The sequence below is a fragment of the Loxodonta africana genome, chromosome 8 (genome assembly GCF_030014295.1).
Source record: "Loxodonta africana isolate mLoxAfr1 chromosome 8, mLoxAfr1.hap2, whole genome shotgun sequence".
Classification (NCBI taxonomy): domain Eukaryota; kingdom Metazoa; phylum Chordata; class Mammalia; order Proboscidea; family Elephantidae; genus Loxodonta; species Loxodonta africana.
Window position 1 is genome coordinate 87893383 of NC_087349.1, and position 12743 is coordinate 87906125.

Genomic DNA, 12743 nt, shown 5'->3' on the forward strand with positions numbered 1-12743 from the left:
AAGTCTAATATTCATGGCTGCTGCTCCTCATAAATCGTTCAGACTAATGAGTCACAGAGAGATGTTGCCTAGGTCTCTCCCTCTGCAATGGCCGGCGCCGCCGCCGCTGTGGCCTCTCTCCGCGTTTTTGGCGCTCGCCTGCTCCGTCGCTCGCCTGGCGCGGGTGATTTATGAACGCCGGGAAAATTGAACAAAGCCTTGCGCCGGTCCTATGGTAATCTCTGCAGCCTTCCCCAGTGTGAATCAGAACATTACCAACTGTCTGCGCATACGTCCCACTTCATCGCCAAAGCCAGAATGTGACCGCAGAAAATCTGAGCCAGAACTCACGTTTCCCCGGACGCGGTGCGCTCCCTGGAATCGCAGAAACCCCGCGAAAAAGCCCCAAGACCCAGAGAGGGCCCGCCAGCTCCAGTGCTCCCCGGCGAAGGGCTAACTCTTGCTTTCCTGAAGGAGTTAAACGCCTTTGGAGATAACTCTGAGAGTGTGTGTTTTTAAAAATCAAGTAGGAAGTTAGGGTCTCACTTCTGAGAGATTCATTCCTAGTGAGGCCCTGACGACTCGTTCCATTCCTGAGGATCCGCATTAATTATTTAATGAGTCACGTGACCCCAAAGATTACAATTTCAATATCTCCCTGGAACTGGCGCTACACCTTTATCTGCTACAACCAGGGTCCTTTTTGCCTTTTTTAGTTCCCCAGGCCTCCTGAGCACAGCCACACTCTCCGATCCTGGGCAAGTTACTGCCCTTGATGCCCTAGGGTGAGAGCCCCTCAAGCCTAGAATTAGTCATTTGGGCCTGTGAGAATTTTGGACAGTGGGAAGCCCACTGCTCTCCCAGGCCATGGATCTCAGTAGTCAAACCTAAGTGCCCTGACTAGGGCAGTTTGATTACGTAATTTCCCAGGCCACTTTGCTGGTGAGTCAGGAAAGAACCCACCACTCTTTCCCCTACTCCCCACCCTCCCACCACACACCTGTGGTGGTACACTCAAGTGTAAGCCCAGATAAACATATCCGCTGCAGGCGGAATAGACTACAGCAGAGGAAAGATGCTCATGCATCTACCCCTATCCAGGATGAAACCAAAAGCTTTACTCAACCTATACACTCATTAACATAAAGAACATGGGGGGATCATTTCTCTGCATCAGTTACCTTATGCAGACTGAGCAGACTGAACCAAAAGGGCCACCATCTCTTCTGGCTGGGACATTCAATCTGGGAACCTCTTTCATCTCCAAAAATCAACCCCAGAATGAGTAGGTCTGGCCTCAGGGGTGGGGAGGACCTTTTATGCCATGAGTCTGGGGCCTTGAGAAGAGAAACTGAAGTTCCAAGCTAGATGTCCCAGACTGCAAGGTTTCACAGTAGCCCCAGCAGCCCTCCTGATGCTACCAAGGAGACAGAATACACGTTTCTTCCTCCTCGTTTTGTTCCCAACCCAGACTCTTTGAGACAGGAGGCAGTTATTCTTGGGCCAGTACATAATATAGAAAAGGGGCAACAAGAGCAGTGACTGGGAAGGGTGAGCCTGTGTTCTCCAATGCAGGACCCCAGCTAGGCATACAGACATCAGGGGAGTGCAACGGAGGGCCTATTGCCTGCACAGAATCCACTCATTCAGACAGGAAGCCCCAGGCTTCTGTTTGCTACATTGATTTGGGGAGGGGGTGATTTCCTACAATTCCACTCTAAAGAGTCACTGGATCTGTTTCTGTGTTAAAAGTGGGGGAGGGAAGTTAGCGGTGAGAAGAGCAGGAGAGTTTGGAAGCACGGGAGAACAGCAGACAGAGGGGAGATGGTGGCACCCACCACATAGGGAGGAGGCTGAAAGGCGGAGGGAATGAAGGCACCTTGGGACAGCAGCTTATAAAATCAGAGATGCTGTGAGAGGGCTCAACCTCCCCACCCCCCACATATCTAGGTATTTTTCTCATGAGCTTCATCCTGGGTATTAAGTACTCTACTATGCCTGTCACAGTTGAATTCCTGCTGTAATAAAACATTGGGTATATTGTAGATTTCAGTGAAACTAGGGAAGAGAGCCTGCAAAGTGGTATTTTTCTTCAAGGGGGAGAACGTTAAGTACTTAATTCAAACTGTGACCATTAAAGTGTCTTCTATCCGATTTAGGTTGATTTCAGAGGTTGACAAAAGTTTTATCTCCGAGTCTGCAACAGCCTGGGTCTGTGACTAAAGCAGACGAGTGTGTATTTGAGGGAGGGAGGGAGACAGGGAGAGAGAAGAGAGCACGTATAAGGGTCATTTTGGTAGGAGAATTATAGAGCTTACACAAAATACTGTCTTCAAAGGTCAAGGGTTTGAGGGGCCAATAGGGTTTGCTTAAAAAAAAAAAACAATTAATGAGATAGAAAATTTGTCCTCTGGGTGAACTCTTATGGTTGCCCTCGCAAAGGGCAGACATGCACAATTTTGAAGCACAAAGTGGTATTTTCTAAGATGTTATAATAAGTTCTCTTAAAGGCCAAATCTGAAACAGGCAAAACATTGAAAAAATGTCATAATCATTTATATCATTTTGATAAGTTTAGTTTTGCAAAATTTACCAATACATTAATAATCAAGACCACCCAGGGAAAAATGCTGTTTTGCCCTAGAATATTAGAAAAAACGATCTCAATCCTCTCTTCCTTTCCTGGGTAAACTATGAGCAAGTGAAAGAAAGTTACTCTCTTCACCCCCTTCACCCTCATACAACTGTTCCTAGCATGAACCTAATGAACGCCCCTACACCCTCTCCTCCCCGCAAAGAAATATAAGCCTTTACCTGTAATGATGATAATCTGCCATGTGAGGTTTTGCAGTTTGCCACTCAATTTCCGAGAATCTAGACATTTTTTGAGCAGACAGCCAAGATGCTGTGTCTTTGCCTGAGATCACATTATTTGCAAGAAGATCCCTCGCTCCTCCACAGACTTTTCCCAGAGAATGCCTTTCAGAATTGCTGTTGAATTACAAAGAAGTATTTATTGTATGAGGTGATTAATGATTCTTGGGAAAATTGCTATTTTCAGCGTGATTTAATTTCGTTTTACAAGTGCATGTAGAAGGGGGAGGGTTAATAATTTTCAGCAGCATTTGCAGTGCCTCCAGAAATCCCTAGCACCCGTTCACACCTTATAAAATGCACTTTATGCCAGGTTCGGCGGCCTGACTTGGGAAGGCACACGGGTATTCGTTTGCCCCAGAGTTTTCTTTGGGAGGGATGGAGGTTCCTAAGAGACTGATGCCCATCACTTTCCTCTCAGATTTGGTTTTGTTCAGAGAGAGCTGATCACCCTTGCCTGTTATCACAGGCAGCAGGGAAAGTAGAGGTACCAGCACTGATCACTGGCTAAGTGTTGTGCCAGTGACGGAACAATGTGTTAAAAAATTCCTCTGATATTTCAGAGATGGATAAGCATTCTCCCACCATCTCTGCTAAATTACATGAAATAAAAACTGCTCTCATTCAGGCCCAGGTGATGGTTCTAATATTCTGGGGTTAGTGTGCTTTGGTTTTGTGTGTCTCCTTGCAGGGAGCTCCCTTCACTGAGCACCAAGTCTAAATTAGTAAATAAGTATGAAAGTCATGGAGATTTGAGACGTGGGTTTTGATTTTCAACCTTTTTAATCTAGATCTCTGGGATTGAGTAGAAAAGATGCCAGAACATTTGAGGAAAGTGATCCTAGTTCAGAGTTTGGCTTTCTTCCAGCAGCGAACCCTTCGAGGTCTATTGGGGTACACTTTGGGGGTGTCATTATGTTTTTTTTTCTCAGAGGAAACTTTGGAGGGTGTACTGAGAATATGCACGTCATTTTATAAGCTCTTCCTCCAAAGAGAGAGAGACAGAAACAAACAAGCAAACAAACAAAAATCCCCAAGCTGTAGTTAATGAAGAAGACCTTTAAAACAGCCAAGAAACAAAAAGCAATCTCAACCCTTTGAACAAACTATTTTTTATCTCCAGGGAAACAGGCAGATTAAGTAGGAAGGTGCAATAAACACCAAAGGGACCAGTTCTTTCCAAGTGCGCTCAGAGTTCCGTGTGTAGAACAGCTGCAGAAACTCCAGGGCCCGCAGCACTATGCGGTTTCACCTTTCATTGCGGGAAAGGACACTCTTCTATGCCTTACAGAGGCTTGAAGCCTGGAAGCCTGGCCAAGTTTGGGAAGAAGAGGAGCCTTCTCAGTGCTAAAAAGCCTTTCTGCTCTTTGGAACTTTTCCCACAGTGGGTCAAGCCTGACAAGAGTTCAGCTCAAGTTGAAGACACACACACGCACAAATTATGTGAGCAGTCAGAATCCAAGTGAACACAACTTAAGCCATCTACAAAGTTTTTACATGCAAGGTCAACCATCTCAAAGGACTTTTTTTTTTTTTTTAATGAAAAGCTTAGGAAACACACAAATCTGTGTTTTAGATTTTTAATGTTTTTTTAAACAGTTTATTCTTAGCACATGGCTGCCTATATAGACACATCACAATTTGTACAGTTGCACACAGGTGTAGTAAATGCACTCCCCTGTCCCCGAGACTTTGCCCCAGGATAACACAATATCTCTATAACAATATTTTAAATAAATGCAAGGAAGAGAAACTAACATGTCACACCTACCACCAAGGTCTATACATTTTGAGAATTAAATAATCTTGTGAGGTCCACAATGTCTGCTCATTTATTCAGTTCAGTACAACCTTGTATGAGTTGCCTTAATGGGGGAGAGGGAAGTGAGGTGGGGAAAGGGTCTGTTTTCTTCTGCTTGCCACAAATATAAGTGTACATGTCCCCAGTCAGCACGGGCTGTCCAACTGACTTCAGCCATCTCAAAAGTATTTGATGCCAAGTGGTCATTCTCAAGTACCTGAACCTGTCAGCCTGTTCGGCCAGCAGATTGTTCCACCAGCCAGCATCCTGGCCAATTGTCCTCTCTTGGATAGCAACCAGCACACACTCTTACCGGGATAATATTTCTCTTTTTTTGTTACGCTTTTCACCAAATTGGTTTTGGTTTGGTGTCTGTTATGATCCAGACAGGGAGGAGTGAAAGGGGAAGGGACAGAAGAAGACAGGAGAACAGCAAGTAAGGGAAGGAAGTGGTCTAGATCTTTATAGAGGATTATATAGAGGAGGGAATGGGTGTGGAGGCCCCTGGGTGGGGGTGGGGATGGGGATGGGTGTGGGGGCTCTGAGTTTGTGGTTTCCCGGGGTGTCCAGCTGAGGATGAAGCAGAGTTGGAGGAGCGCATCTTGGTGTTGGGCAGTTTGTGATCTTTCTTCCACTTCATCCTCCGATTCTGAAACCAGATCTTGACTTGGCGCTCAGACAAGCAGAGCGTGTGGGCGATCTCGATGCGGCGCCGCCGGGTCAGGTAGCGGTTAAAGTGAAACTCTTTCTCCAGCTCCAAGACCTGCTGCCGGGTGTAGGCGGTTCGGGAGCGCTTGGGCTCCCCTCCGTTATAACTGGAGTTGACTGAACGCCCAGAACCCCAGAGAAGAAGGCCAAGGAGGAGGGAGTGGAAGAAAGGAGAGGCAAAAGAGGAGGAGAGAGAAGGTGGGGTGGGGAAGAGCAATTGGACATCATCATTATATAATAACCTGACACCAAGTTCACGCAAGATACATAAAACGGCAAAGAAAATGTTTCACAGGCTACTGACAACGGGAAACACCCGAGAGCCATAAAGAATGGTGCTGAGCATTGGGGCTGAAGAAAAGCTTCAAAGACACATGGCCCGAAGCCTCTGCCAGGGCAATTAAATTTATGGGGGCTATAATTACTGCCCTAACAGTTTGGCGTCTCGTAAATCTCCAGATAAAGGGACCCGGGGTACAAAAGGGTTCTCACGTTGGGCTCAGAAGGCTGGAGCGCACACACCCACACTCCACTGCAGCCTTGGCCAGATGAGGGCTCCCCTCCCGAGGCCCCCTTCTCCTCGCCCTCTCCTTCCTGACTCCCGCCCCGACCCTCGAACCCGGGCTCTGTCCAGCCCACCCTTCCCGCACCTCCCGGGCGGTGCCACGTACCCGCGCTGACATGGATCTTCTTCATCCAGGGGTACACCACAGGCTCCTTGCCCTTCAGGCCTGGCGGGCTCTTTTCGGCCAGGAGCATTGGGCACGCGGGGGCGCTGCCCCCTGCCGGGGCGCCCGGGGTGGCTGGGGCCGCCTCGCAGCGGCGCGGGGCCACTGGGGCCGCCGTGCGGGGATGCGGGGGTGGCGGTGGCGGGGGCTGGCGCCCAGGCGGCAGGACGTGGCCGGCGTGCAGGCTGTGCGCTGGGCCCTTGGCGTGCGCCGGGGGCTGCTCAGGCTGTGGCGGCCGCCCGGGGCTGGCGCCGCCGCGGTAGCTGTAGGGGTAGGCGGTGTCGGCTGGCCCGTGCGCGGGGTAGAGCGCGGCCGCGGGGTAGGCGGGCTCGCGGGCGGCCCGGGGACCGTAGTAGGAGGCGGGGGGCTCACGGCCGCCGCCCGCGTGGGGGAGCTGAGGTTGCGGCGGCAGGTGCTGGGCCGCGGGCGCCGGGGGCTGCTGGTAGCCAGGGCCCCCACCAGGGCCGCCGTCTCCGCCGCCCGGGCCGCTGGGCTGCGCGTACTCCTCGAAGGGAGGGAACTTGGGCTCGATGTAGTTGGAGTTTATCAAAAACGAGCTCATGGTCATTAATTTGTGAAGTGCAAAAATACTAATTTTTCTCGCGTTGTCGTTTTTCTGGGCTCTTCGAGGCCCCTCCCCCTCTTGCTTCGCTTCCCATCCCCCCTTTCCTCTGCGCCCTTCCCCTCCCCCCGCTGTCAAGCGCCCGCCCCTCCCCCTCTGGCCGCCCCGGCTGCTGCTGGCAAAGTTCGCGCCGCTACTCTCCCGCCCGCTCGCGCGCGCGCGTTTCGCCACGGCCCCGCGCGCGCCCCGCCCCGCACCCCACGTGGCCACTCCCAGCCAATGGGCGCACCGCGCGCGCGGACCCGGATCAGGAAGCGCGCGGGCGGGTGATGGATGCTGCTGTCCGGCCGGGGGCAGTGGGAAGGAGCAGGCGCTTTGGGACCCCAGCCCCCCAACTTTGAGTACCACTAGGAATTCGAGGTCCGTCCGGCTGCTGGTCTTCTTGGATGCCCTGGCGGTGTCCTGTGCGTGCCTTGTCTCTGGCCTAGGCCTCGGGGCAGCCTTACGGCCGGTCGCGGCCCAACACTGACCTCAGGCCCAGCCCATTCTTGCTTGGTGCCCTCCAGGGTTCGAGGCCGTCTAGGGGAAGAAAGGCGCCTGGACCAAGGGGACATCCTGATTTTTATCCTGGGCCCGGAGTAAAACGAATGAGCCGACAGACCGGTTTTCTCGTCCGTAGTTCCCCTTTCCCACACTTTTGTTCCTGCGTCTGAGATCTCCTGCGTTGAAAAATCCGGCAGGAGCCCCAACCGGTGGGTGGGTGCGCAGCTGAGGGAAATTGGCCCTAGCATGTAAAGCGAGACAATTTCAACGTAACCGGGTGGCCATTTCTTTTTCTTTTAAAAATAGGACCTCTTTTCTTTAAAAAAAATTGAATCGTATTAATAACATCTTATTTGATGGAAGTATCGATGTGAGAGCTAAACTTCCCCGCGTTTATGAGGTGCCATTGTGAGAGAGAAGGTGGCCCAAGGACGGGAATAGATGGAAGCGACGACTCCACAAAACCGAGCTTCGAGTCAACAATTTCCTATTTCAGAACAATCCCCCCAAAAAAGTAAAGGATAGACTAAACACCGCTCGGCCTGGTCGCCGGCAGGTCTTTTCAAGCTAGGAATTTTATGTTTTCTTTTGGGTGCTGCTTTCTCAGTTTAGAGTTATGTTTGCAGAACAGCCTATAATTTCTGAATTGCTGAAAATTAGCATATTAACCATATCAGTAGCTCCGGAAAGAGGAGAGAGGGGACTGTTGCCTGCCATTTGGTAATTGAAATTTGATGGGTAAACTAATTGCGCCATTATTAACAAATAAATTACTTACTAATTCCACCTAATGTTGATCTTTGAAGTAAATACTGATGCCTTATTCGTGCTATGTACTTTCTCTTTACTTTTCTGAGTCACAGACACACCTAGATCCTCTACTTTTCTGCCTGGATTAAAGCAGTGCAAACTAGCATAATCACCATTCTAAAAATACTTGCATGTTGGCATGCAAAACAAGGATTTTTCAGCTGATACACCTTAGTTGATTCCTTAAAGAGCAATATATAAACAGCCTTCTAACAACTGAGTCTGGAAGCAGACAAGGAAAGTTATAGCCTAAGCCTGGAGACACTTCAAAAGCAATGTCAGTCCTATCTTCATTTATATCAGTTACTCATATGAGTTCCTAAATGCTGGAATATATCCATTTGATGGATAGTCATTTAATGCTTAGCTACATAAAGCCTATAATATGGGACTAATCTTTAAACTAATTTAGGAAAAGAGGTTAAAAAAGGGATCCTGTTAGCTTTCTAACTGGAATCACCCTGAAGTGGTACAAAGAGGTTTCGCACATTGTGTCTGTGTGTGTGTGTAGAGTGCTGTCCATTGATGTGAGGCACCCTGAAATTTCTTTGTATTTAATGAAATCTGAGCTGCAGACAGAAATCAACGCTGAGTATAATCGTTAGACATCCTCTCTAGACTCAGAAAAAGAATCTAGTCTAGCTGCCTAAACCAGTTATCTTTCTACAGCAAGAAAAGTAATATATACACATATCGTATATAATATAAATGTGTACATATATTATACAATATATTGTGATATATATTATAAATCTGGGATCTCTAAACATCAGGGGGAGAAAAATGACAATGAAATCTTGCCTTCCTCATGTCATCAGCCTTGAGTACTAGGACTTAACCATGTCTGTGTAATATTATTTACAGACACTAAAATACAAAATTCATGTTGTTTAACCTCAGAACCTTCTACCAAGTTTCTATTTTTAAGTATTAACGAGTCACTGGGCCTGTTTTGTATATGGCTAAACTAAACGAGTTAACTGTCCTAGTGTTTCATGTGGTTCTATTACTTTAGGAAGATGGGCTTACACAGAATCCCCCAAGGCCTGTAACTTGTCTTTGTGGTTTGTATCATAAACACAAATGGAGCCAGGACCACCAAGTGTTATCTCACACACCGACATTTTGACATTTTACTGCAAGATTTATGGCTGTAATAAACAATCTCAGTACCTTTTCTCATCTTTCCACAATCTCCCTTTGCAAGCCATAGCATCATTCCACTGAATCAAATAACCTTTTGAAAAGCATTAAAAAACGCCTCTTGCTTTAGCATAAGACCCAAGACACCAAAGTAAAGCCAGAGAAAAACTAACTCAATTAATAAATGAACCAAAGTTTACCAGCAGGATCTCGCCCGAGAAAAGATGGGATGCCCTGAAATCGAGCAGAGAGAGAGAGCGTGCTAATCTTCACACACCAACTGGCTCCAGTCCCAAGCGGGGTGAAAGCGTTATCCTTTCCTTGGGAAACTAGTAAGCACATTTGCTCATTTCCACGTGCAGGGATAACATATATTCCCAACAAAAGCTTTCGAAAAATCCCATTAAGTGAAATAACTTTTCATCATGTCCTCGCATCCCAGATGGAGGAGAGCAAAGGGAGTCCGAGGGAGAGGGAGGGCGCGAGAGGGAGGCAGCCTTTGCAGCCTGGTTTGAATCTGATTTGAATCATTTTGAATATATTTGGAACAGCCTCCCCTCTTGAATACAACCCTGTCCCAAGTTTCAAAGTGACCGAACAGTGACACCGTGTGCATTTTGTTTCTTATTAATCTTACACGTTGACAGTCTTTGTTAAATCACAAGGCGCGCCCTTCACCAGCCGACATTTTCATATTTGTTAGACGCGCTGACCTGAAGTTCACCTCGGCCTTGGACTTTGCGCTTCTAAAAGGTCTATACAGTGTCTTTTAGAAAGCAGGGTGCTTTGCCCAGGTCACTCCTTCTCAGGGAAAACCAAGCGGGAAAAGCAAAGGAAATGTAAACGTTATGGAATGTATTGACTGTATTTGTCCTTTGTTCTTTAGACCGAGAGTCCCCCAGACTGTTCTCTATCTAGAGAGCAAACTCGGGAATGGCTGAATTTCAAAATGCCTGATGATGGCACTGGAGGGCTTCCTCCCACCTTTGCTAGTCTTATGATTTCAGAGGATCAACACTTTACCAGTCATTTGACCAATTAATTGCTTGGGGCAATTTCCTTGTAGTAGTTTAAAATAGTACACACAACCCAGGCATAGGATTGAAATTTACATTACGATCATACATGATTTTTTACCAGGATTGTGTGAAAGGCCTAAAGATCAGAATTCTCAGGATAAAGAAGTAAGCACTCTAAAGCAATAACTTCTGCAGGTTCCATTTTCTTTTAAATTAAAGACTAGTTAAGAGGTGTCTATGATAATTGAAGCTGACTATTTCCAAGATACATCACGCATTTTTAACCTAAAATACAATAAAAAGGTTTTCTCGAAGAGACACGTAATTTTCTTGGTGAGTAACAGGGAGGGTTTCAGTTTTCTTTAGTTCACTAGCCCAGATGTGGTAAAGTGTTCACTGCTGGAACAGCCATCGCCGCAGTTGTTTCTCTTTTTCTATTTTCATCTGGCAAACCCCCATTTGGCTTCAAGCTCTTGGCCACAGTGAAAACTTTACACATTGCACAGTGGAAGCAACCTGATTACTTCCATGAAGGCAGTGTTTCAGAAATATTTACTTTACTACTGAACATACCTGGCACCGTTAAATCCAGGCAACCAGAATACACTGGGATGATCTTAAACATCCCTGCAAATGCCTACATTTTGAGCAGTAGAATTATCTTATCTTCAATGTTTAAAAAACATAGAAAAAATTTCATCTTTCTCTTCTCTCTTTTCCTAGACTGAAGGTCAATGCATAGAAAAGGAACTATGTCCTCCAGAAAATAGATTTTAATGACACCAACACTTACAGCTAATCTATATGCATGAAAAATAAAATATCGTTTAGCTCTTCAGTTGCAACTCACACATAAGACATGGTTCCAGTCTGCTTCCTTAATACACTATTCCCCTTCTTTTCCACTCTCCCATTCTTGCATCTTAGTTTTTGTTTCCCTCTCTCCTTAGCTTTTATTCCAAATGTATTTTTTAAAAGTATTTTCTGGCGAAATCTGCCACGGTGGTCTTACCAAGTGGCCTGGCATTTGTGAATTCCACCTTCCTGCTCACATGGCATATTCTCTGCAGTTCGGTTATTTGCTTATAGATTTTAGGATTTGTCTTACATTCAGTTGAGGTTTAACAATAGAGATAATGAAAAAAAATGTAAACAACAAGAACATTTTCGTAGTACCAATAAACATTTTTCTCACTAAAGACAAGGAGGGGAGAATGCTGTCCCTTTTGGGAAGATATCCACTTCCTTCACTCATTGTCCCAACTCTGAGAACCCTTTGTATTCAATGGGTTGCAGTTCCACAGAAAGCGTTCTCTACTTTTAAAAATTGCAAAGAATACATTTTGAATAAAGTGTCTGTGTTTGCCCATGTTCTCACACACTTTAGGGGTCATTCTATGTATTAAAAAAAAAACTGGCCAATGAAAATCACTTTTTTAAAATAATGGAGGTTTCTTGTACCATTCCCTTGCCTTGGAAGCTATAATGGAACACTGGGAACTTGCTACATTATTTTTTAAGGGTTCACTATTGAGTCTTGAGCATTTTTGCTTTGTGACAAACCCACAAGCAAGATTCGTGGTTCTCTAACATCTAAGGTGTTGGTATTTCAGTAATCTATGCCTATTTACCTGCTGCTATTCCCTCAGAATGGGGGCGATAATTCAAGATGAAATACAGCGTGTATTACTCTTGAAAGAGGAATTTTCTATCCTTTCCTCCGTAATTGAGGTCATTCAACTACTAGGGTTCACCTGGAGTCCATACTGTGATACACGCGTCACTCCAAGCCATTTTATCTTTTGTGCTGATAGTCAAGATCGCAGCTCTAACATTGACATCAAACTCTGTCTGGGCAGATGACTAAGAGTGCTGCACAATGTAAACTTTTGACCCTCAACTTTTTGACCTGCAGTTGTAACGCACTAACCACAAAGATACACAAAGCTGCGCCTCTTCTTTCAAGAGGAAGGGGGCCCCTAGGATCTCAGGGATGCCCTGCTTCTTCCACTGACTTTTGAAAAAAGAGGATGAACGGGATTTTTTTGAATTTGTAACTATTTCCTGTCAAATCATTCTCCCATCTCTTTTTGCCAGAGCTTAGATAGGAACTAGATTAACTTGAAATCACTTGTGATTGCATTGATAAGGAAAATATGGAGTGGGATGGGGGAAGGTTGCAGAAGGTGAAAGGGAAGGAAAGATAGGAAAAAGTGGGCAGTGTGAGTTGAGACATTTTTTCCTTTATTTAAAAATAAAGACGCAACCCTAACTGTTGGGAGAGCTGGCCCAGGCGGGAGAGTTGACTGTGAACTTGTACTAAAGCGTGCTCTGCTGGCGATTCCTAGGGTGTGCAGATTTATCTTCTCTGCATTTACTTAACCCGGCAGTGAACTGCGCGGGAGTCATTTGTTAGGCGATGACAGACTTCACCTCAAGCAAGGGCTGCTTCACAAAATCGCAATAATTACCCAATAGCCTTCATAACAAATATTATTATTGAGAAGACTGGTTTGTGGGGAGGGGACCTGGTGTGAGAAGAACAGATTTCTTTGTGAAAAACACCACACAAAACA

The 12743-nt window shown here is 46.3% G+C and overlaps 1 protein-coding gene across 1 annotated transcript; it reads right to left on the bottom strand.

Annotated features, from left to right (window-relative positions):
- Positions 1–5126: 5126 nt before the first annotated feature.
- On the bottom strand, positions 5127–6658 carry HOXA4 (homeobox A4). The gene is made up of 2 exons (XM_003407059.3): positions 6034–6658; positions 5127–5479 (listed from the first exon to the last, which is right to left on the bottom strand). Exons 1-2 carry the CDS (start codon positions 6656–6658, stop codon positions 5127–5129), a joined length of 978 nt encoding a protein of 325 aa, XP_003407107.3.
- Between the last annotated feature and the right edge of the window lie 6085 nt (positions 6659–12743).